The sequence below is a fragment of the Cephus cinctus genome, unplaced genomic scaffold, assembly GCF_000341935.2.
Source record: "Cephus cinctus unplaced genomic scaffold, Ccin1 Ccin1_scaffold0129, whole genome shotgun sequence".
NCBI classification, from domain to species: domain Eukaryota; kingdom Metazoa; phylum Arthropoda; class Insecta; order Hymenoptera; family Cephidae; genus Cephus; species Cephus cinctus.
The window spans coordinates 2,373,681-2,399,232 of NW_014332862.1; the positions used below are offsets into that span (position 1 = coordinate 2,373,681).

General features: G+C 38.2%; 1 protein-coding gene across 4 annotated transcripts in view; it reads left to right on the forward strand.

Annotated features, from left to right (window-relative positions):
* LOC107262849 (phospholipid phosphatase 1) overlaps positions 1–25,524 on the forward strand; it is a 30,893-nt gene extending 5,369 nt beyond the window's left edge. For 3 of the 4 annotated variants that reach the window (XM_015729460.2, XM_015729461.2, XM_025080168.1), the window contains 5 exons: positions 7,200–7,380; positions 22,509–22,663; positions 22,767–22,990; positions 23,294–23,414; positions 23,750–25,524. In XM_015729460.2, the coding sequence (XP_015584946.1) occupies positions 7,200–7,380; positions 22,509–22,663; positions 22,767–22,990; positions 23,294–23,414; positions 23,750–24,115 (1,047 nt within the window). In that variant the 3' untranslated portion in view covers positions 24,116–25,524. Of the gene's footprint in view, positions 1–7,199; positions 7,381–21,998; positions 22,243–22,508; positions 22,664–22,766; positions 22,991–23,293; positions 23,415–23,749 lie in introns of those variants that run through there. The other variant, XM_015729462.2, reaches the window with a different exon arrangement.
* The last annotated feature ends 28 nt before the right edge of the window (positions 25,525–25,552 follow it).

A 25,552-nucleotide genomic window follows, 5' to 3' on the forward strand; every position in this document is an offset into this window, starting at 1 on the left:
ATATATGTGGTACATGTGGCGCCATCTTTGAATTATTGTCACATGTATACCTTACATAGACGCCAGGCGTTCTTATCGTTATTTACGTCCAAATTTTTTATTTTCTCCCACTTTACTTTGTCGTCAGCGAAATAAAAAACGTATCTCGATAACACGTGCCGTCATGAATAATTATTTTGCGAATGTGTGATGTAGCACATGTGGAATGTATTTTTGCTTTAGGACCCACGGAATGACGAAGTATTTGTGTTACCAAAAATATTCTATATCACGTATAGCATTTATTGGCGTTTTTCTGTATGCTTGTATACGAACGATTTTTTTATACATGAACTTTGACATTTCGCACGACTCTTTATTGCGTCCCAATGGCTTGTTATTGGCTTTGTACATCGAAGCAAATTACGGGATATTTCATAATTGTGATTTTTTTTTCAAAAAAATTATATTACTCGCTATGCAAGTAATTTCATATATTACGCGTGTAATGTTACTTCGTGCTGATATATGTTATACCATGCATGTGATGCCGTGCATGACCTTTTTACCTTTGTGTGGGTCTATGGGTCCCCTACGTCTGATCATAAATCGCAATTAAAACATAGGGGTGGCGTGGAGCTCGGGCTTGTAGAGTCGTGTCAGATGCTTGGACCATGTAGGATGCATAACTCGGACACATACGTTGGTACCTATGACAGGCGCAAATTGAATTATAAAATCATTTTAAGACTGAACAGAGATAGGTGTTACATCCTGCTGTTGAGAATCTCCGCATCGAGGTTATTTATAGAGAAAAAAAAAATAATATACTACTGTCAATTAACGTCTAGGGAAATATTGATTTTTGGACAACAAACTTTTTCATTTACCAAATATTTTTTCTCACTTCCAATCATTCTATTTTGGAGACCCTAGTAGCGTTACACGAATGTGGAACATATCTTGAAATATTAAGAGTGTTTATCTTGCAGCAAGTGTACCCATAATAAAGAAAGCCACTCGCGATGGAAATAAGTAATAGAATTCGAGTAATGGCGTGCTATGGTCACCGAGGAATAAATAACTTGGATAATCCGTGAAAAAACGTAAAAACATATTTGCCTAGAACAAATAACAAACATCGCCGCGTAGAACGTAACAGTGTGCATTAAAAGATACTACGTAAGCTAGCACGTGCCCGAAACAAAAAATTGCATCGTAAATTAAAAAAAAAAAAATTTTTAATTTAAATTTTCCAATTTTCATTACAGTCTGTCAAAATGCTTCTTTAATTAATTATACAGTGTCCTGTAGTCACGTGTATTGTTATCGTCACGCTGACGATAGAATAGAAATATATTTTGATTTCTGATTTAAAAAAATTCATCCCATTCCGTGTCAGCTATAGGGGTTGATTCTTTAAATTCTACATGGTTTTATAATCCAGCAATGTTCGGTTCGTGCTGGAACGAGTGCGTGCGCACTCTACGTTGCATTGGCTTAACAGCCTGTAACAATGTGACGGATCGTCAAGTTGGTAGTAGTGGTAATAAGCGTTAGCACTGGCGGCAGTCAAGCGAACGTAAGTGTATAGGTGGTGGTAACACTGGCGGGTAAAGTCTGTGGTGGGGGTAGAGCATTTAAGTCGAGCTTGCAAGGAAACGGGTGATTGGTGATAGGGCAGTAGTTGCTGTTGAGCGCTCGAGGAAGCAGGGTTCCTGTATTTATTGAACCCCGAGGCTTTTTTCGCTTTTTTCATTCTAATGCGCGTCACTTGACTTTCAAAATTCGTCAAAGTATTTGACGTACGGTTGAATTCGTGATAAATCGAAATCGCATTCACGATTCTATATTAGACATAAGTATGACGTGGTCGGTTAATTTTTTTTTAAATTTTGTGTGAAAAAAATTTTAGCACTGACATTTGGTGTTAAATGTTTTGAAGATCGATTGTGTTTCTTTAATGAATTTCATTGTACTGCTTGTTCTTTGAACATCTATTATTTTTTTTTGGCTTTGTTCAGTTGCTTACTGGATATCTTTACAGGCAAGTTTACTTTATTATTTTTCTTTTTTAGTATATGTATGTCGTTGCAGTTGTACTCGTATTTTGATAATTCTCTACTCGACTCCCTTTCGTATAAAGAATTGTAGCAGATAGTATTACAATACTCATCTAACAGTACATTGAAACTATTTTGACAAGCGTGAAGTACTTGTTCAGTGTCAATAACAGTCATTGTAATTAGTCCAAAATTTGTGTATGAATTGACATACACTTTGGTTAGCGACTGTTCATAAATTTTGTCGATTGTCACTGTCAGTTTAAGCGGCAAAAATTCACGGAGACTTGTAAACCATTAATTACCCACAATCCCACTCTAGTTTTTGTTAATACGAAAATTCGCATCATCACCGCTCTTTTATTTTTGTCCGTCCAATTCGTAGCATCGCGTGACGTAATTTACGCACGAGTACTTTTTGACGTTAGATTACGTATCGAGAATCTGAATTAAAACTTTTTAAAACTAAAACACTGTCCATAATGAATAAGTAAACCTCGGAGAATCATGTACGGCGTCTCTCGAGTTCTGCTGTCGAATTTTACATACGTCGAACACACGTGTCACATATGTTGTGCCAAAGCGATCTTCACCCTCGGCGCATTTCGGTGACATTTCCATACGTGGGTTCCTTTTTCCATACATGCGGCTTCTTTTTCGAACGATCCTCAGGATCAACGATCATTCGCATCTCAAATTTTTTTTTCCAATTGTCAGATCCCTCAAAATCTCAAACAGGACAAAATTGTACTTGTTGCATAGTTAAAAATATGCATTCAATTTTTTTACTTTTATTCTTTACTTATTTACTTATTCTGATATGCGATTGACATTTGAGTATGACAAAAAAAAATCGTGACGTATCGAATCGCGATCCGGTGGGATTCGCTTCGTGTAGGTATACCGATAGCTTTAATGTAGATTAATTTGCTAGGGTTGCAATTAAAGTGATTGCGTTAATCATTTTTCGAAGGTGAATTTAAACAGTATCGGGTTCCTTGACCACGGGAAGTAATGGAACGATGTTCAATTGATTTGTTTATTTGATGTCAGCGGGACGTTAAGTAATTTCTTTTTTTAATAATCGTACGCTGGGGAAGGCACCGGAGATAAAAGGGCACTGGAATAATATGTATAGGGAAGATGTGAGTTAAGTGACAAGTAATGCTGAAATTCTGGCAGTAGATTCTAATATTTTGTGCAAATAATAAAATTCTGTTGCCGTATGGATGCTTTTTAAAATTTCATACATAAAAGGAAATACCAAACTTTTTGCCTAGATGGCAAAAATATTCATACGGAGCGTCGATTATTAGGATGTTTCGTGTGGGAACTGGTTTTTTTTTTTCTTTCAAGTAAATTGTTCACATCTGTCTTGGGGTTTATGAATTTTCTAGGTATCTTCTTGGTAAGACAGGAATTTCTGAGATATCTCGCGTAATGACCACTTAGGATGAAGAATGCGTATAATCGTTTACGCATCGTGCGTGCTTTTTTTTTCATATCATACGTAGTAGAAAACTGTACTCCAGTGAAGATCAAGTAAATGAGACTGGTCCAGCGGCTGGCATTTCATTTTATCACGAGTAACGGTTAAAGGTCGAAAATTACCTGGGTAAATGAAGAATCGTTAATTGTGATGAATTTTTTGAAAGATTCAGACATTTTTTAAATTATTTATTATTGTTTTGTTAAGTTATATAGCTAATCATTTCTAATTGAATCTTTGAAATATATTACAAATCAATTACTGTCGTTCCTATATATCAGCTGATATCTTATCGGGTACTCAAGTGTTATACTGACCTTAAGGCTCTCCGACTTTTTTAATATCTTCTTAATTAAATGCAGTTTTTGTTACACAAAAAAGAATATTATCCTGCCAAGTGTTTTCACAGATACGTTGTATCTACTTACGTACGAATTTTTACCGAATTCCTCGTAAAGCGTGTCGACCAGAAATTGAAACGATTGAGATACATTTAATCATATAATAAAATTTTTATATACCTATGTATATTTTTTACTATCTTGTATATACATTTATACATTTATACAATAGTTGTCTTGCATTAATTCAACGAGGAAAAGTATAAGTGAGCGATTTAATAATTGTTTGCATACGATAATCTATTCTTCTAATACAAAGTGATTGGAGTCATGTATATAAATTTAATTGAACTCTTATCGCAGCAATGGATTTATTTTTACATCGCTATTATTTTCTAGTCGAATCTGAATATGTTAAATTTAATATCGTTATATGTAATTTTTTATATTCTTACCTTGCTAACGTCACGACTTACCATACGTGAAGTTTAAGATTAAAACAAACGTGTATTATTAAGATATTGAACTCGATTATTCTTAATTATCGAGATAATTAATATTTGCTGTCAATACCGATCCATAGAATTGTTTTTAGCTCCGGGCGAAATTTGAATTCCCGCGCCTTTTTTCGATGTGCCGTCAACTTAAATTTGAATGCCGCACCAAGTATATCTGTTATATCAGCTCGCTAGTCGAATCTAATCGGACTCCAGAGTTATCGAATATTTTTAATTCATTGATTCGATATTGATTTAATTATTGTTGGTTTCCATCGATGGCGTACAGGAATCCGATCAGACATGTCTTTCTGCATTACCGTTATCTCGTTAGGTTAGGCTTATCTGTTTATCATCAATGATTATTGTACATCAATACCTCAATAGCTCGCGGGCTCTTATTAAAAATAAACAAAGCACGTTTCAATGATCGATACGACTGTCAGTCTGATTATCGATAATACTTGCCTTAATAAGAATCCAATAAGATCCCACGGTGGATCATCAAATAGATGTTTAGATATTTTTATCTAACTTAAAAAAATCCAATATAACGATTATACGACAAAAATAATTTTAGTTTACTTCGAAATTCATTGCTGCATCGCAAGTCTGATTTATCTCTTGAATCGCTCGTACTATTATGCAAGATAAACAGTAAGGTCTTGTCCAAGAGGGAAGTAAAATAAAATTGAACGACTGCATGTCGACAGTCGAGTATGGTTGCACAAGAATTTTTACATTCCAGTTGGTATGGAAATCGTAAGAAAATTCCTTTGAACGATTTCAAATGCATTTCTCTTGACGATGCTTATATAAATTCACGTAGCAGCTATATGGCTGTGGATGCAAAGATCTTTTTTTTTTTTCTTTCACCTTTTCATTCCTTCTATTTTCTACGCGACCTTTCACCGTCTACTAATGCCTCCATAGAAAACGTGTCACGACCATGAATGCACTGGGAAGGTTGGCGGTTTTTGTCTTTTGCCACCTTGAGGAGGGATGCTGGGTTGAATAAGATTTTGAATGTCCATTCATATCTAGGTGAAAAGTCAGGTCCATTCACGTGTAGGCACAGTGAGGTGCCCAACCCTTTAGCGGTTCTTCAGTTTAACCCCTGACATTTGCTGGGAGGTGAACTCATGTTACCTAACCTAACTGCCCCGTGGGGTGTCGTTGGGCTGTATCTTTCGTCTTTTCCTTTTATTTTTGTTTATTCAGAACATGATGGGGTGTCATGCCTTAGGGTGTACGTGTCCATAGGGGAGCGCGTGAAGTATGTAGGACGGATCCGTCACGCTCTGAGAAATTTTTTTATTCTTTCTTTTTTTGTTACTCACTTCTTAACTCCTCAAGAACGTAACCATCCTGTCACTTTGCTCAACCCTTGCTCTTGTTTCGAGAATTCTGTCATGTGATTCTTACCCTCCTCTTTTTTTTTTAAATTTTATCTCTTCCTGGAACTGTCTGGATAACCAAACGGTATCGTACGGCTGCTGTATGTTTTTTTCATCTATTTGCGATATTTTGTATACATAGAAGAGGCGAGATGGAGGGGGAGGAACAAACGAAGATGTACAGTCGAAAAATTGTAATTAGAATTTAAGTGACAGATAGCGCTGGATTTATTGATATGACGTCAAGTGGTATTCGCTGAAAGTTTATCGTTCGCCATTTACAATGCTACGTCATTGGTTTTATTTATTTTTTATTTCTATACATTTTCCTAATGTCTGTTAATTGTATATGAAAAATTTTGGTGGAAAAAATTTTATTTGTATCTTTACCGGGATTCTCTTCTGAATATTGGACGATTTATACGCTTAGTGTGTATTTCACTGTTGTGTGAGTATTATATGTACAGTTATCGAGTCTGTGAGGGATTAGTGTAATCGTTAATAATTTAAAATGAAAATAAAAAAAAAAGCCATCCGTCTCCCGCACGGTACCTACTTCAAGGTTTCTTGTTTGTTAACACGCAGGTATAAACGAATTTTTGGAAGTCAACTGCACCCACGTGGGACGTAGCAAATCACGAAGTGGAATGTGTGTACAACAAATAGCTTGTAACAGGACCAATACATTTTAAGTATCCCGTTTCAGTGGCGAGAGAAAGAACAAAAAAGTCATGGAAACCGAAGGGAGCATCTTGGATGACCGCGGGTCATTTTACGAGTAGAGAACAAATATATTATGACGTGCCGAGGCAATTTCCGTTTGTTGTCGGTGGTCAAAACTATTTGGTTTTCGGTGATGTATTTATACATCGGGCTTCCCATTTTCTCAAGTGCTGTATAGCAATATCTACCAGTCCTTAGAGTTCGTTAGTTCGTCGAAATATATGGCTCACTTAGAGAACAAAACCCTGACTCCTTGGAATCCGAAAGGTTATTGGTACTGTGAATAAATTCAACGTGTCTCTTGAATTACCTTTTTTCTCTTGGAGCTATTGTACGTGCTGACACGTGTCACGCGAAATATTCTATAAAGATGTGATTAACAGTCACTTCTTATAGTGGTATATCACACCATTGTACTGTGCTGTACTATTGCTGGTGCGCGTCGACACGTATGGACCTTAATTAACGTAACCAAAGATGACAGTAAAAGTCCATTATGAATTATTTCGGAAAGCCACCGAAAGTTAAAGAAATTCCAAGTAAAAATTTCAAATTTTAATTATAAAATTGTTCTACGTCTCTGGTAAATTTCAGTTAGAGTATGATTTAGTACAATGGCGTATACCTTAACAAATGTACAATTATCCGTAATCGATCATGTTCGAAGATTCTATCGTGTCGGGAAGCTTAAGTAAAAATTGTGTTTACAGAAATCTACCGAACAGCTGACGAAACGAAGTAGGGAGGACTTGGAAGGTGCAGGGGGTACCGACGTAGTGGACACACTAGGAGTCACCGTGGCGACTCAGGGTGCCTGCGAGAAAATCATGAGTGCATGCAGGAGCGTGATGCACTGGAAACTATTGGTGGACGTCATCCTGACATTGACAGGTAAATTTGAAAAATCTTCAAAACACGCAGTTTCAACGATCCTTACACGTGAGAGGGGCAAATAGATTTTGTATTTCGCGTGACGTCGTTTCGTGTTGCTACAGGTGAGAGTGTCGAAATTCCTCGCGCAATTTCTCAAGATCAATCTTCATTAGTAGTCGGCACGACTTTTGCCAGTCGGTAGTGACAGAGGTTTCGTTCGACAGCTTCACCTTGTTAATGTCTGCATCGATTATCGATTCTTTCAGTGAACGCGCGAGATCGATTTCACTCTTCGATTCTGCGCACGCGCACTTTAACTCGAATACGTAAATATGTTTGCTGGCAGCCATATTACGCGTGTGCCTTTTATTGTATTGCCACAAGGAGACGGAGGAATCACGTGTGGCACGACTTGCTTTAAAATTCCAATAGGCACTCTGACAGTCAATCCTTTATAGCAGTTTCATTCTTCTCCATTGTTCTGGCCACCCGAAATTGCCTTTTCTAGCTCGAGATTCACGCTCCGTCACGTTCCACGTTATATTCTCGTTCTACGAATTCAAAACGGCCTGACTTGTCACGTGAAATCTTGAGGCTTCGCCGCAGTCGGTAAAAATTTTAGTTACCATTGTGTCAGCCGTTAGAAGCTATTGTATCAGTCTCCTGGGATATATTTTCTCGCGCAATACATTCTCTCCACAGCAGCGAGCCGTACCTTTTTTTTCCATTTCCATAGCAGATACTTTTGACTTCCATAAAGCATCTTGAAAACGGAGGACGTTTAGATTACTCCTCTGTACAATTAGTCCAGCGGTTAATGGCAGTGCCTGAGAAGTGTACCTAGTCATTTGTCTCACAGAAGATACTTTTAAGGTATCCTGCAGTGGTCCTTGCATTCCTCAGTCTTCCTTATGTATCCCTTGTTCCAATGCCAGACCCTGGGATACCGAGAGCTCGGAATCCCGTACCAGTTTCCAGATCCTACAGCCGATTGCAGGTGCAAAACTTACGTCCACCGGACGCAGAAGGTATAGGGGGAAAAACGTGCTATTAGCAACGGCAGTTCAGCCTTAATTAGCACAGAAGTAAGATTCATTCTTCACGTCGCTTCTTGGACTTTAAAGGTATTCCATGATCGAGGTATACGTATGGCTTTATCTATTCACGATCTCCCGTTACCTACTTTCACACGTTTTCCATATTTGGTCTTTATATCGTTCCTTGTATTGTTTTATCAGAAATCCTCGATCACTCTGCACGCGCACGACACGTGAACTCGTAAGGTCACCCGTTCACGATGGATCGACGTTTCCAATTTTCAACCCCACAACCTTCCGTCAATCCTTCGGACTCTCCAATTATTTCCTCATTATGCAAGTATCGCGGCTCTGACGCTTCGCTGCAGGAGAGAAAGAGATGGAGAGGGAGAGACCCTGCAGCATAACGAGCACGGAGTGCAGAGTGCAGAGTGCAGAGTGTCGGCACTCTAATGCGTTTGAGAGCGAGAAGAGAGAATAGGGGAACGCCATATTGAAAAATGGGGGACCGCGCAGCTGGATGAGGTGGGTCCTGTATACTGTTCTCAAATAAGAGGGGAGACTTCTGTCCTGTAAAACTGAAGGGAATTTTCATTAGAACGTTTCAGCGACTGGCATGACGTCTCTGCTATGCCACTTGCGTACAGTACAGTCGTCACTTGAAAGTCACTTGTGGACGTTCCACGTGGGTTGGCTGCTCTCTGCAGAAATCATTCTATTCTATAGTCATTCCCTCGAACGTTGCACGTATGCGCGGATTCTGCCTTTACGACGTTGTGTGTTCATTAAAACTAAAAACGATAGTCATGGATACAAGGTCTCCTGGAATTTGATAAGTTGACGTCACTAACCCCTTTTGGGTGGGCCGCTTTTATAATCTATATCGAACCAGTAAATGTCTCTTTTTTATCTTTTTTTTTTCTTCACTCCTTCCTTCTGTTTCGCATTTGATAAGTGGAGGGATAAGATTCGTGGGTCTCAGAGATCAAGTCATCAGCCACGAGGGTCGTGTCAGATGAATTTAATTGAATATCTGAATAATCTGGACGGCTGTAATAATTGATAACGAACGTATTTAATTCTACCAAGTATAAGTATTGGACTGATAACTGATTCTGCGTGTCTCGTACTCGTGGAAAAAAAAATGCCAAAATATCTTTATCGTCCTTACGTAACGAGCGATGGTTATGAAGGTCGAACTTCATCTCGTAATTCATTTTTTTTTCCTTCCTCATCTTCTTTCGCATTTTTATTTATCATCAACCACAATGCGGCTTTTGACTATCCGCGCTAGTTAACCTTCATTTTTTTTTTAACCGTTCGTAGAAACTGATTGCGCGTGATATCTCATTTTTGTTTTTCTCCCTATAAAATTGATGCAATGGCGACCTGGATCGAAATCTGTCGATCCATGGAAATGGGCATTCTTTGTGTGACACGTGGTCAGTGGCTAGCGTGGCGTCGGTTCGTAGGTGATAAAAAAACTGATAGACTAACAAAAATACGTAAAGTCAACTGTCGTCGAGGCGCCGACTTATCGACTTATCTATAGTACATTCAGATATAGTCCCTATCGTTAATCTGTTATGATTGATTAGACATTACCTGTATTTAGCCGTATAGATGACTACGTATCAAGGATTAGACGAGGCTCCGCACCGAATAACAAAAAGACGTATCTTTGGATTTGAGAATTTTTTTCGATAAGTATATCGGCAAATAATACATAAACAAATACGTTACCCTACGTTACGCAATATACGCAACATTCTAGTTGAACGTCATTGAAATTTTATTATAGGATTTATCAGAAAAATACTAGCTTATTGCCTATAAGACTTTTTAATTATTTTTTTCGTCATTCATAACATCACTATTTATACAGGAGAAATTTTATTATCGCAATCCAATACGCTTTGCGCACCTTGCACCGACTGCAAATGCAACACCGGGCAATGCACTGTGTATTTTCGCGATGTACTACATGTATTATTATATATCAATCCCAATGCCTTATCACTGGTCACGTGATAATTTAATACTTATATATATAGGTATACAGTCTGAAAGAAGTGTGCCTGGAGAAGTCCCTACAATTTATAACGCCGATATATCGATTTGATAGCAATGGCATATAAGGGTGCTATAAAAAAAAGATAATCATTATAAACATTTTACCTCTATCGTACCGCGTCAATGCAACTTAACTGTTGAGTAATAACCGTACAGTTAAGTGTGTGAGAAAAAAAATCTTCATCTCACCATTGCCACTCTATACAATACTGTTTACATTGAACACTGCAGTTGCGTGTGACGTGGGATAATGCATTTTATTGTTCGATATCTGTGGTCAGTAACCGTGGATAATCTGTGTCAGAATTGAAAGATATGTCGGAAGTTCAAGCTTGCGTGCTTTGCATATTCCAACTAGTAACAAGGCGATGATGCATCCATTAGTCACATGCCGTGATAGCATACTCGTGCACGTGTCTAATTAAATTTGGCACTATCGCCAGAAACAGTTTCACATACGAGAGGTACGCTGCTCTCAATGAACTTGAAGGAGGTGCATGATAGCAATGTGCAAGATTAACAAACGGAAACCTATATCATAACCACACTTGAAATTTCTGATAAGAGCCTCTCCAGACCATTTGAACCTCTCGCGAGACTTTCGGTTCACTGGCCTCGTAATGTTTTCTCAAAGACTCGTATTACTCGGCGAGCAAATGCGGGAGTCGCGACCACGTTATTTATGTATGTACCGACAATCGTAACTGACCTTAGACATATTCATTTCTATTCGTCGTATCCCACTTTCATGTGAACTTTAGGTGTTAAGATCTGCTCGTTAAATTCCCTGGATGGAAAGTGGCCTAATTTTAAAGGCAGGGCGAATCGATTTCATGCCAATCGATATATGAGGGTATACCAGTGTTACGTGTGTGTATATATATATAGTAGGACGATTCAAAGGGCTTCTAGGTTATGTGACCATTCTCGAGGAAGGTTGTACAAAGTGGATATAGTGTGTGCTATAGTAACGCTAGTAAATATAGGAAGTTGCAATCATGTAGCACGCACAGCTTGTGCTTCGTAATCGATGGCTGAATATGTTGAAAAGATGAAAAAAAATGTCCAGTCACCTTTCCTACGAGTCCAGGGAGCCTTGGTCTCGTATACTACCAACATGGGGGTACCTATATTAGGGATGCCTGTAGCCATTTTTTGTTTGGTTTAGTCTGGCCTTGTCTGTTACTCGCTCGAACCAGGTTCCACTAGGCCTTCTCATTATAGAATCCTTTTGAGACGCCATCTTCGAGAGTGGATTCCCAAAGGCGAAGCCGAGAAAGGATCCACCACTTGAAGGTGTAGTCGTCATCAAAGACTCGTCCAGTCATCCTGGATTTGTGTACGGACCTTCTTTTTTCTGACTAAGTCAAAGATCCTAGATTTATCCCTAGATTTATCCCTAGGCGTCATGGGTGTCTGGTTTTTGGTTACCGTTTCTTTGGGTAGATATATATTTTTTGTTCACTCGAAATGAATTTTTTCGGGATATATTTATGGATTGTAAATATCATCATTTATGTTATACATTTTTTTTTTTTTCGGCACTTTTATTATCTATTATCGTGGTAGCCCACTCTAATACTGAATGCTGTACCGTTACTACTCGGCAACCTGTCTTTATCTTTTACGACTACAGTCATCTATTCACAATTCAGCTAGTATACTGGCATCGATCAGTCAATTTCTTTATGGATCGTTTTATCATTCACTGGTAGAAGGGAAACGTTATTCTGGTGAGAAAGTTATTTATTACGATCAATTCGTATTTATTTCACGGCGAGTTCCTATCTTGCTGCCGAGGCAGTGCAATTCGTGTAGGCTGCCCAGTCCGCCTACGGAGACGGGATGGGCATGGACCATTTATTTTCCAGTCACGACTTTGATCACTTTGTACTTCGTCTCTGACCTTAGTCAAGTGTTCTCCTTGTTGCGATTTCAGATTCTATATATAATTTTGGAATTTTTTTTTTTTTTTTTTTTTCCTTTAGGGACATGGATGGAGTCGGATTATTTATTTTTGGGGATAAATGGTTAACGGTCCGTTTTAGAGCCATGTCTATCGTAGATCTTTCGAATCTTCTCTTGGATGCTATTATTACTTTATAGTTTGGCATAACTCTCGGGACCAGGCTCGGGACTTGTTTGGAAGATAAATATTGACGCGGTTTACAATTTCGAAACGTGACTGCATGCGTCCTTGCGGTAAAGTAATATTGCATCGAGTCAATTTGGATTTTTCGTACTGCGCCACTGCACGGTGTATTTTGCGAGGTACGTGAAACGAGTACGAGAAAATGGAGACTACGACGCGAATCAAGATCAGAGTTAATTATTCAATATATTTTATAAGGCGATGTAGCCGGTTGCGTGGGCTTTAATATATTTCTCATGTAACGAATACGTGGAATTCTTAAAGTCACGTTTGTCATGTCGATATTTTAAGAAATACCCATAATCCCCCAAAAAATATTGTACGTTGTATCATTGGAATTTTTCAATAAAATTATAACGACGGTAGTAAAAATTCCTGGGGATATAAAAAAAAAAAAACGTGATGATCCCATTTTTACCACGTTCACCGAACTTTACCAAAAATTTATTATAATTTATTTATCCGATATCCGTAATGAAAATATTTTTTTATACAAAATATCATAATACTCGTTATCGCTACACAAGCCTTCTGGACACGTGCCAGCTGTATGCGGAAGTCCAAATGACTTGATATTACAGGCCACTATAACTATACATACGCCAGATACATTTCATCAGGATAGTCCTGATAGTCATGATAGTCAGGATAATATTCGGATGCCATAAGAATAGAGGAAACGGGCCACGCCTACGCTCGGTCGAAACGGAAATTAGTGGGGTGTGAGACACCCCATAAAGTATGTAGTGGGTTGTCTCGTTGCGGGCCCAATCTGCGTGGGCCCGTACCACGTATAGGGATCCATGTATTTCCCTTCGGCAACCTTTCCAATTGGTCCGCGTCACCCAAAGGAGCCTTCTCATTGGCTCTTTGGCTTTTACAGTGAGATCACAGCAGCCGTATATAAATATTATAATATTGTGTCTGCAAGCGGTTCACATATGCTTTAAGAATAATAAATAATTTCGGAATACTCTAACCGGCCCAGATGCACATAAGATGCATCTCCATATGATATCTTTTCATCTTATTCAGCTTACTGCTGCTGTATTTTTCTTGAACGTTCCTTACTACCCTGCACTTTTGCGGGTGCACGCACTTGATGCACATTTAGAGAATAATTTTTTTAACTCACTCGACCTGCATAACGAGAAATGTAACACGTGCAGGAATGAATAATGATTTTTTTTCTTTTGGATTCCAACAAGATAAATGACGTTTCAGGGGCTTTTGAGGGTTTTTAGTAAACGGATGGTCTTGTGTTTTTTTTTAACTATATCCCATTAAAAAATTGCTACACCTGTCCGATCGACCTATATAAACACACGTGGTGAGAAATTTCCCGAAAAGTCATTAGTAACGTTTATCGTAAGTCATTAGACGTTACTAATAATTTTTTTTTTTTGTAATAATTTATATCACACGAGGATTTTATCTTATCTTTTATGTTGCATCAATCGTGGATCTACCTATCTATGATTACGTAAAAATCGATATAAAATTTTTACGTGTTGCTCGTCCTATCCATTCGTCGTAACCCGGTGCATCGTTACAGGTGCACGCAACCGCACCTCGTTAGACTTTCTAGTAACGATGACTTTCTCGAGCTGAAAGCTAGATACCTAAAATCACCGAATATACTATTTCGAAAATGTCTACTAAGTCAAGATGGATAGCTAATGGGAGGTGGTTGACTGTCACGTGTAACGACCGTTATAAATATTGGATTTAACAGGAATGCGTTAAAAGCACGTGTTTAATATTTCGGATTGAATATACGGGCATGGGTACTATGCGTATAGACACGTATCTATAGTATATGCATATTTGAAGTTTTACATAAAAACACGAAATTTCACGTGTCCCATGATCATCGCGTAAATTTTAGCACGTAAAACAGTTACATTGTTTAACTGTTGCGCAACGCCGTTACACAGTGAGCGAATTATATAATTTAATTTGACTGTCATTCCATTCGGGTGTACGTCTTGTGTTCGATTCCGTGTATATAGATAAGATACTCTTTAAGAGAACGTTATGGGTCCCCCATTACGGGACATATGTGGGGACGGTGCGGATAGACGGTCAAGCGAAGAAAATCCATAAGGACGAGGCTGTAAATAATTTCGATGAAATCGACGATACGTGAACGCACGTCACGGGGTCAAAGGTCATCGGCGTTCATACACGGCAGAAGGAAGCTAATCGTGGTACTTGCTTCTATACTGTGATAAAAGAAATCCTGGGATACTTTTTTTTTATGACGATATTTTAGATAACGTATATTACACAGTCAATGTCATTTCATTGGATAGAAAAATGTATTTCCTTATCTAATGCGTATAGACGTTCTATTTATGTGTGGATTTCACTTGGGATACGTAGAAACGAATGGAACATTGTTGCTGGTAGATAAACATTTAATTCTGCGTTTGAAAAATAAAATTTCATTTTGAATTTCGTTTTATTGATTGTCACGTGTATGTCGTTTAGGGCTGTAGGTATAGAGGGAACATCGGCAGGTAGATTTTTAGGGGACATTTAAATTTACTTTACATGGTTTAGAACCTGAGGAAACCACGTGTATGGTAAGTATGTAACACGACAACCATAAAGTTGGGTATAATTCATGGACGGAATCGGCATGGAGGTCGATCGTCGGTAAATCGAAGAAAAATCGTTGTCAGAATTTCTGTTGGATGGGATATAACGTGAAGTCAATCTCTTAGGGTGGTCCTGAACGTCCTAGTAGTAGATACGTGGCGGACGGGCTCGTTTCTGATAGGGCCTTTAACGATTTTCCATAAAAAGGATTTTCATCGCTGAAACTTGTAGCAGCGACTGTACTCAAAGCGTTAAATCAGTACTTTGAGAAATTATGGGTCCTCCCACAGTCTGACGGGTTCCATATTGTTTTAGATTTTGCAGTTTTTTTGCTCTTCGAAGCAGCCTGCATGCAGGTGCACTGTACTCTTGCACTTATATACCCGGTGTAATTTGAATAAACTCACTTCTCTTTGATGTCCCAAGGTGGTTTGAAAGTTATTGAAAGAAATATGTATATATATTGCTTATCATGTACTAGAAATTTCAATTCATTCGACCATACGTCACGTAGGAGTTATTAAAAATTAATGTTTAAAGTTATCAAGCAGTCTTTGTTCCATGGGAAAAGGTAAAACTATAGAGAAAGTCCAATCTACATACGTACTGCGCTGTGTAATTAAGCAACGAGATCTGACGCGCTGACAAATGGATGACTGGAACACGGCCATTGCTCTATGTTAATGCGAACGAACTGTCTGGCGATGGACATGAAATGAGAATCAGCCGATATGCTCCTATTGCGTTTAACCGATAATGACGAAATTTTCAAATGTACCGACTATATACGGCAGCGCCATCTGTGATACAATCAGATACTACGTGGAGTTCTCGTAAAAGGTAGTTTTCGTTTGAGAGAACACTTTCGACGCGACGATCGTTTACGTTTGGTAGAGATACAACAGTCGTTTCTTTATGGAGGAATTATATATGTAAAGCATATATACGGTGCGCCGTGTACGTACATGGGAAAAGACGGTATGAGGTCGTGGCCTCCGTAACGACACGAGGGAATCCGAAGTGGTCCGAACGTCAGAGCGGTGCACCATGGGTGGTTCGGATCGTTAGGAAAGTTATTAAGATGGCTCCTTGTGGATTTCCTTCATGGGATTTCGTACGGGACCCCATACTGTTCCATATGCAGGTATACAATTATCAAATATCCCATTGTCTTTCTCTATCGAGTATAATCGTGTATTTGACTTACTTTTGCTGTACCACCGTGATTACGTCACTGTCCTATGTTGTAGCAGGGCCTCTACGTGGCGTCCTTTAAGGGCACAGGCCCAGGGTATTCGTTTATCGAATAATTGGATCGTCAAAGGGTGCGGTGCTAGGGCCCCATAAAAATATCGAACGACTCTCATTAAATTTAATATATCAGACTCATCGTCTCGTATACCATTCTCGTAACTATTTTAGTCATCCAATTTGAATCTCAAGCAGCCACGAGCAACGACTATTTCCAGGAGCAATTGTGTAAATCCGGTCCCTCCTTGAAACTCAATCTTACGCATAAGTTCCGCGTAACACAGACCAGAACACCGCATGTTCGTACCACCCTAATGACGTGAATCCAACCCTCCTGGTCGTATTTTTTAAATGCCCCTGCATACTGTACGATTATGCTCTTTATTTATATGTAAACGCTCGAGCAAGGGGAGTCTTTGAAGTTGCCAAAATGGCGTCTTATACAGACGTATTATTTTTCGTTACTTTTTTTGTCTGATCTGTGACTTCACGCAGTGTCTGCTGGGTATTTATTGGTTGGACTATAAATTAGTCTAATTTTTCTTTTTAAACCGAAGACGGGGACGAGCTTTTTGGAATTTCATTGGACAGGTTCATTTCCATTAGAATGTGTTATCACGCTGTGTTTATCTAATTATACAGATTGACCCAGATGTATAATCTTGGTGCGGTTTCTGTCTCGCAGTCCACACTGAAATCGAACGAGTGGGAAACTCACGCACGTAATGCATTTACGTGTATCATTCTCGTGCCCACGCATGCACATGCAGTTTGCTGCACAAGTTATACACTCCCGTGCACTTGATCTACAGCTTTGTCGCAGCAGACGATTTTTTAAATATATTTCATATACATTACCATGATATATACTTATACTAGAATTTCATTGGTGCACCCTTATAAAAATATATTGTTGTCGCTAATTCAGCCGAAATCCATTGCCACGGCAGATACTAATTTATCACCCAGTATATTTGAGGGATTCTGTAAGGTGGATTTGACTTTTAAAAGAGGGCAAATTCAAGTTGAAGCAAATAACCAGCGAATCACGAAGGCTCGGTGGGCTCTTTCTCTTTCGTTATCGACTCTCTCCCTCTCTCTCTCTCTCTTGCTCTCTCTTGATATCTTTATTGGTGCTCGTAATTTATTACTCATGATTGCTGGTTTCGTTTGACCAACACGTTCGGCACTCCTTTCATCTTATCCAGGTCCTACGTTATCCTCGTGCCAGGATCTTTTCTAAATTTATCCTCGGAGCACGCGATTCCACTGGGACTACGTTAAAAAATAGATATCCAGCAGGTTTGCCAATGTGATGGTCGATCGGCTCCATGAAAAGCGTCACGCATTTAGTTTTTAGGTGGTTAGGGGGAAAAAAAATTAAATTTTTTCTAATATCTAATATGTGGCTTCTTTTTCTCATCGTCTGGTGCACTTATGGCTTATGGCAATTACAACACTTGTATTAAATGGCTGGGCAGTAGTTTTGTAAACATACTTGGAGTACACACTCTGACGCCCACACATGGCTCGTGTCAACTCAACACTGGTATTTTTAGAGAGCGGAAAAACGACAAATTAGGTTGGTTTGGCACTTGTGGCTGTAAACTACCCCAGAGTAAACAGCCACCGTTGCTCAGAATGCCGTCTGCACCCTCGTTTAGTGGGAGTTAATCACTTTTTTTTTTCAAGATAAGGGAATAATTGACTTTCGTCACTGTACCGTTTTCAACGACAGTGTCAACTGTCAGATAAATCTCTGTCAGTGTTAACGGTGACGTCAGTGTAAGCTATAAATATATAAATCTCGTATACTATTTTTCACCACAATTGTATCTTGGATCCTTGCAAGATCTTTGCCTGACAATCGAAAACGTTGATCGATACGAATATCGATTTGCTTAAATATTGAGTATTCACTATATTCTATAATTCATTTTTACTATTATTTAAGTTTGCATATGCAAATTCAATGTTTTCCTGGTGACAGGTGACCAGTTCTTTGCGCCAACATTCAATCGGCTATTGTGGTCCGTATTTTGAGAAGAATATTTCAATATTTTAGATTATATCTAGATTTATGCAAAAATTCAAGTCGTAATTCTGAACCGTGGGTACTTCTCTCTTTTTTTTTTATTATAAATAGGGATCTGCGGAAATAGTCGATGGAATCGAGCAGTCATAGAAACACGTGTCGTGGGGTCTATGGTCATGGGGCAGTATATTGACGAGATCAGAATTACCATTTTTCACAATTGGAGTTTACTTTTTTTTCGGCATATCTTTTTTTTCTAAGTGTCATCTCTTAAGACTTTTATACGTAAGGCGAAAGGCGATACGTTATTCTAGACTTCGTAGACGCATGTGGCACAGGAACGAGACTAGTTTTCGAGACTCTCTTATTTTCTTTCATTTCTTTTTCTCCCTTGCATTATTACTGTCGACGTTGAGTAGCTGTCTAAAAGCAGATAATAGAGATACTCGACCATTTTGTATTTTTTTTTGTTACTACCTCTCGTAACGCGTACTTTAAGTCCTTAAGGGATGAATGGCGCACAAATACAATTGCATTATACAAATCTTTGTAACCCATCAATGCACGCAATTAAATGCATTGAAAAATTCTATCGTCACTTTGGATCCGTTTGAACTTTTATTTTCTATTCTTCCTTGGTAGAGAAATTTCTTTTCCTCGAGCGCCATTGTGTGGGTACCCACAAGAAGAGCAATTTAATTGTTTAACGACAAAAGGATTAAGCAAAGAATAGGCTGTACAGTACTCGACAAAAGTCCACGCTCACGTATCCTTTGATCCTGCGGGTACATTAAAAGTGCGGCCAGCCCATCAGATGCAACGTTCGACGAGGAACTAACCGTTTTCTCTTTTATTTTTTATTCAACCTTTTCTTTCCGCTTTCGATAATAACCAGGATGTCGAATTATTTTCATGACTATAGAAAATAACAGTACTTATCCGTTCTCTCCGTTTATGCATCATGGCAAATAGCTGCTGCATCCTCTTCCGAGATTTTTTGTATATCTTTTGTGCTACCATTTTCTCCTCATCACAGATGAAAAATGCAAGATGTCGGAATTAATCAAAGCGTTCTAGGTTCATACAGTATTAGCACAAAGAAACTGCTGTTAGTCACGACTGTTTTATTAAATAATCCTATATCGTATCTGAAAACCGCAATAAGCAATAATAAAATGATCATTACACTGGCGAGTTGTTTTTTTTCCCTCTTAATTTACAATACAAAAAGTACAAAATATCCTATGAGAGGCTTGATTAGATATCGCTCGGCACAACCGCAAATGTGGATAAGGTTCGGAAGCCTCGTATGTGCAAACTTGATCGAGTTACGTTCACAAATGAATATTGGTAAAAATGACGCCCAGTCTCTATAATGATTCATGCCCAAAAATTCTGCGTCATCCGCCCGATAGTCTCCCCAACGTACGTTTAATGCTGACATTAATACTTATCTGTGAGACGAACCGTGCAAACATTCAATCAGCCTAGGCAATGCATACCCCGTACATTAAGCGTGGGTTAGTTGCGTCGGTACATACTATTGTTAAACGTAGTCCGTTGCAACAGGGAGTGATGCAAGAAATTGGTACTAAGGTACCAATTGAATATTCATAATAAATACCACTAGTACCAATAACGCTCGTTGTGATAACAGCGCATAACTTCATAATAGAGTGTGAAACAGTGAAATGGAGCGTGGCGCCTGTAGGCATGTTTACCCGGCTTACAAGTGTGTCTGACGGGTTGCATTCCGTTAAGGTGCCCAGGCTATAGGTAGAGTACGTGCTAAGCTGTTATAGTCTGCACGCGGTAGGACGTTATTAATAATAAACGAGTTAATAAAGCCACGCAATAGTCGCAAATTCATTAATGGCCAACATCCGTTAATTGTAATTGCGTTGTTCCTAATTAATCCGTTAAAGCTTCGAGTTTAATATAACAGCTATTAATTGAGGTACAGAGCTAACTACTTTTGTAGTCGAGATGTTGTGTATTGTGTTTAGAGTTTATTATGAGATTCGTTAGGATTTATTCTTGTAGTTTTTTCTTTAGTTTATAAGAGTTCCTTTCTTTTAAATTACGTTTCTTTGTACCTGCGTTCGTACGCTCTAGGTGCCAGGTGTGCCGCGTTGCTGTGGCTTTGCTGCTGGACATCGTAGACGGGAATGAAATCGTGGATAATGAAAGACGACGGCAAAGCCACAAAACCGCGTAATTCAATACTGGAGATCCTGGCGTAACCGCGGGCGTTGATGACTCGTTGCATTGCATGAGGGCGGATGCTATTGTTTTATTGGAAATTGTTGTAGTTTTGATCTAGATAGATGTTCGGTGCATTGAAACTTCCAGAGTGGAGTATGTGGCTGGGCTAATTGAATTTCAAAGAAATCCCTGATTAGCTGTAATCTTTGTTGTTCATTTTCGTACCCATTGTGCATAAACGGAACTTCTGATTAGTTTACGTAATAAAATCTTAATCTCATTACCTTACGTAATCCAGAATTTCAGGATTTGGTGCGTGGTGGCATGTATGGCTCTTTAAATTTTTAACATGGTTCATCCAAAAGTTGCGTAATGTATCAGGTGTAATTTCACTTGACAAATATCATTATCTCGTCTTATTATAGATATATCAAGCACTTGTAATGATGATTGTGTTAATATGCTTGTGAGGAGATTGATTATCTTTCGTTCGAAATGCGTATTTAATGTCATCTTAGGTTAACGAACAGTCATGCTTATATAGATATGACATTAGTTATATAACAGCTAGACTGTTAAGGAATCTTTTCATTAGTTTAATATTATACTTAAATACAGAACCGTATGAAATTTCTTTCACGGTAGTTATACGTGCTGTGAATTACAATATGAAGATCATGGTCGTCCACAAATAATCCTTTTCAACGTTCAAAAAGTACGTCTTGGCGTCTGTCAGCCAAAGGGAACAGTAAGTCTGTATCAGAAGTCGTAGAAAGTCCATAAATATATATTTTTTCCTCACGATATGAAATATGGTTTCTGTTGAAACCATACGAGGGTTCTCTTTTTCATCCTCAGCGCACATGTGGAGTCTATAGAAGGGCGTAAAGCGAAGCACGAATTAGTCAGGACTCTGGGTAATCATTCCAATATATCCTAAGCGAATACTCGATGGCGCCACTTGAGCTTAGCACCAAGTTACAGCGCGTTCCTCGTTTACAATACAACGACCGTGAGTCATCGTTTCTATGCGACATATATTTAGAGTTACGTTTAGAAAGAATTTAAAATTCCGCAGCATATATTATACTTCACTACCAGAATAGATAGGTCAATTACGAATAATAGTACGTTCGGAAAACGGTGACTTATAGTGACTAAGAAAGCGCGGTGCGCATGCGCAGCCAGTGTCACGTGACTTTCAGCTGGCACGTCACCGCTCAGGTTCTCTATGTTAACTTCAGTAACGCGAAATGTCGCGGCATTAGTCGGCGGCGGTCGGGTGTTTGCTTCTGATTTATTTTATCTTCTTTTCTTGCACAAAGCACTTGTTTTTAGCTTAGCCTATTCGTTATCGTGCCATTGAGCACCTTGAGTAGATTGATAGAATAGAATTGAATACTTTAATCATACGGAAGACATGGCTGAGATGAGAGAAAGTGAAAACGTGAAAAGAGCCAGTGTTGAGCCTTTGAGCAAATTATTGATGTTAAATATACATCGACGACACCAATACAGCGTCCGTAAGTTAACATGAAAAGACATTAGCGAGTGGCTCGTAAATAGCAAAGACTTTACTATGTTTCACACGGCATTTAGACGAAGTAGGCGTTATCGGCGAATTTCCCGCGAGTTTATTCATATATTTATCTTTAGTGCACTGTGTATATATATATATCATGCACATATGCATAGCCAATGGCGGGCTTCGATTCAATTGGACGGGATTACCCTTGTTCTTACAATAATATTAATACTTTATTCAACATTACCCTATTTTATGTTCCAGTTGTCGTACTATTGACAGTGGTGGAGTTTGGCGTACTGCCTCATAATCAAATTGGGTTTTTCTGTAATGATCCAAAAATTTCATTCAAATTCACCGGCGACACCATATCAATGGGTCTTCTCATTGTAGGAAGTATTGTCTTACCATTGATCGTAGTAAGTCTGATTATCATTAATTTTTTATATTGATAAAATTTAAATTCTTTGATACTGATTATAGAGATTCCTAATTGCATATATTTTTTTAAAATTCTAACAGATGTGGATCTGCGAGTGTATATGTCACAATCCAGACAGCTACAGAACCACAACCGGTTGCACTGGATCTCGCGCTAAACAGATTTGGTCCTGGTATGGACATTATGCAGTTGGAATAGTCACATTAACATTCGTGTGTGACGTAATAAAAATTCTAATCGGTGAACCCAGGCCGCACTTTTTCGATACGTGCAGACCACGCGAGTTGCACAATTGCACCGATGGGTGAGTGAATTTGACATTTTAATAAGATCGATTATCATCGTACGATGTTGATTGATTATGAAAGTTTCTTTACCTCTAACATTGCTAATTGAATTTTATATGCGTTACATGTTATAAATATTATTTTAATGAACCACAATAAAGATGGAGCCAGTTTTATGCCTTTTATATATCACATACAATTTCATTATAATTCCTGATAAGAAACCATATCTGGGAGGTAATCAATCACGTTATAGAACATCTATCGCACAGTCTTTGTTCATATGTGTATCCTATTAGTGTTTTCTTTTCTCTTTACAGATACGTGCATTCTTTTACTTGTACCAATACCGATGACGCCTACTGGTTTGTCAGTGATTCCAGCAAATCATTTCCCTCAGGTCATTCGGCACTTTCCAGTTTCACGGCGATATTTTTGATGGTAAGTAATACAGTACCTAGGATAGTAGATATTATAGTATCGTAAAGTATGTAGTACAGTAGTATCGTATGGCATAATGCATACTGTATACATAATATGTGCAACACTCGACTTCAAAGTCTATGCAAATAAGTTTTCGAAGGTGTCATTGGAAAATTCATTGCATAACTTTCAGTCGATTCTGTAATTTAAACTTTAGAATTTACTTATCAATAATATTCGTTGTTCTCATACTCCTTGCAATAATTAATGTAAATTTATTAATCTAGTTTATTGTATTTTAAATATTTTCTATATTCACCAGCTGATTAAAATAACTTTACTTCTTTTTTCAGTGGTACTTCCAAAATCGTTTGCCCAAACGAATGTCCACGTTTATCCTAAAACCATGGCTTCAGTGTATTGCCCTCTCATGGGGACTCGTGTGTTCCTTGACAAGAATAGCTGACAATAGACATCATTGGTGGGACGTCCTGGCTGGGGATATATTGGGAGTTTTATTCGCCATCTTCGCTGTAAAAGTGCTATGCGAGGAGTTCAGATTGAGCGAGGGTGGTGTTTCAAGAGCTTTTAGCGAACCTATAGAAAATGGACATATAAGTTTTGACGATAAGCGACATCAGAGCGTCAGAAAATTGTTGAGCAATACCAGCACCGACATGACGGAAGGTCGGGAGATGCGTGACGTCACAACAACGTAGAACCATTAACGTTTCTCAAATTACGAGGAAACCCATTGCACGAGAATTTTATTTTAAATGTACATTTGTCATTGTGTATTTCCGTAAATGACTCTAGCACGTATTTATTTCACTGTCTGATTCACGGAAATATACGGACAGATTAGACGCTTCCGGTTTGTGTCAATCGCTTCCGTTCCTGTCGATTGGGATTCCTTGAGAAATTGCGTTGTTTCCTAATGACGACATGTCATTAGTTATGAGAATAACGCATGGATTCGTCATGGAACTTAGGAAGGGTATTAATTATAAATTAATTATACAAAAAAAAAAAGAAAGAGAAGTCAAGGAAATCTCTTTTCCTTCTTCCTCGATTCGTTAGTATTGATGATACTTGCCTGATATTTTGGGTCATTTCTTGCACGTGGAATTATTACGTTTCTGTGGAATATCCATTTTTCCATCGCAGCACGTGTTGCCATAATTTTGTAGATTTTCTTTTCGTCAATAGATAATTCATATGCGAAGCGCACAATTGCGATAATGACTCTAAGCTCCAGTGCCTAAACCCTTGCACTTATAAAGTTACGCTAACATTAAGTTGTTAATTCATGCTACTCTGGAGAGTTCTAGTATTATACAAAAAGTTATTAGAGAAATTTTATGTACAAGAGAATTGGTCATGGCTCGATAAAACAAATATGAAATCCGTAACACTACACTTTAAGTGTACGTAAAAATGTGTACATATCTGTTGAATAATTAAGCAATCAATCGATTCAAATTCGTTTTCCCAATTGTGCCATTCCAAAGAGATTAGCTGTGCGCACCGTTGTAAATTATTCGTGTAACGTTTGATTATTGTATCACTGTTGATTTTTCGCAAGGCTCACGCGTGTTTATTAAGCTTAGGCCGCTACGAATTATGCACGTTAACTAAGAAAAGTAGAAAGAAAGACAAAAGGTGAAAATGCGCCTGTATCTTGTTTGTGTGCATATCTTTTTAGGAATGATTTAAAAAGAAAACTTATAAACTGTGATCAGTGACTGTCGAGCGTTGTTCACTTCGAAGGTAACATAGGTGGCTAAGTGATTTTTAAAAGAAAAGTATTGTTTTCCGTCTCTACCTTGACCGTGTTGTTTTCTTTTTAAAATTTCTGGCAGTACATAGCTGTCAGACCGAAATCTTTTGTAAATATTCTCTTATACGACACTGCGTGCGTTTAATTAATTTATACTAGTGTAATAAGAAGGCCATTCAATCTCTGTAACGAAAGATTGTAAAAAAAAACGGTATTTATTTATTCACCTTGGGGCAGCTCCTTTGCCATCTTTCTGGATAAATAGCCAATAGAGAGCGAATGAATTTAGATGAAAATATTTTATTACGTGTACATAAATTAAAAAAATATACTGAATACCTGAATATACTTGCAATAAGTTTTCTTCAAGCCTGTT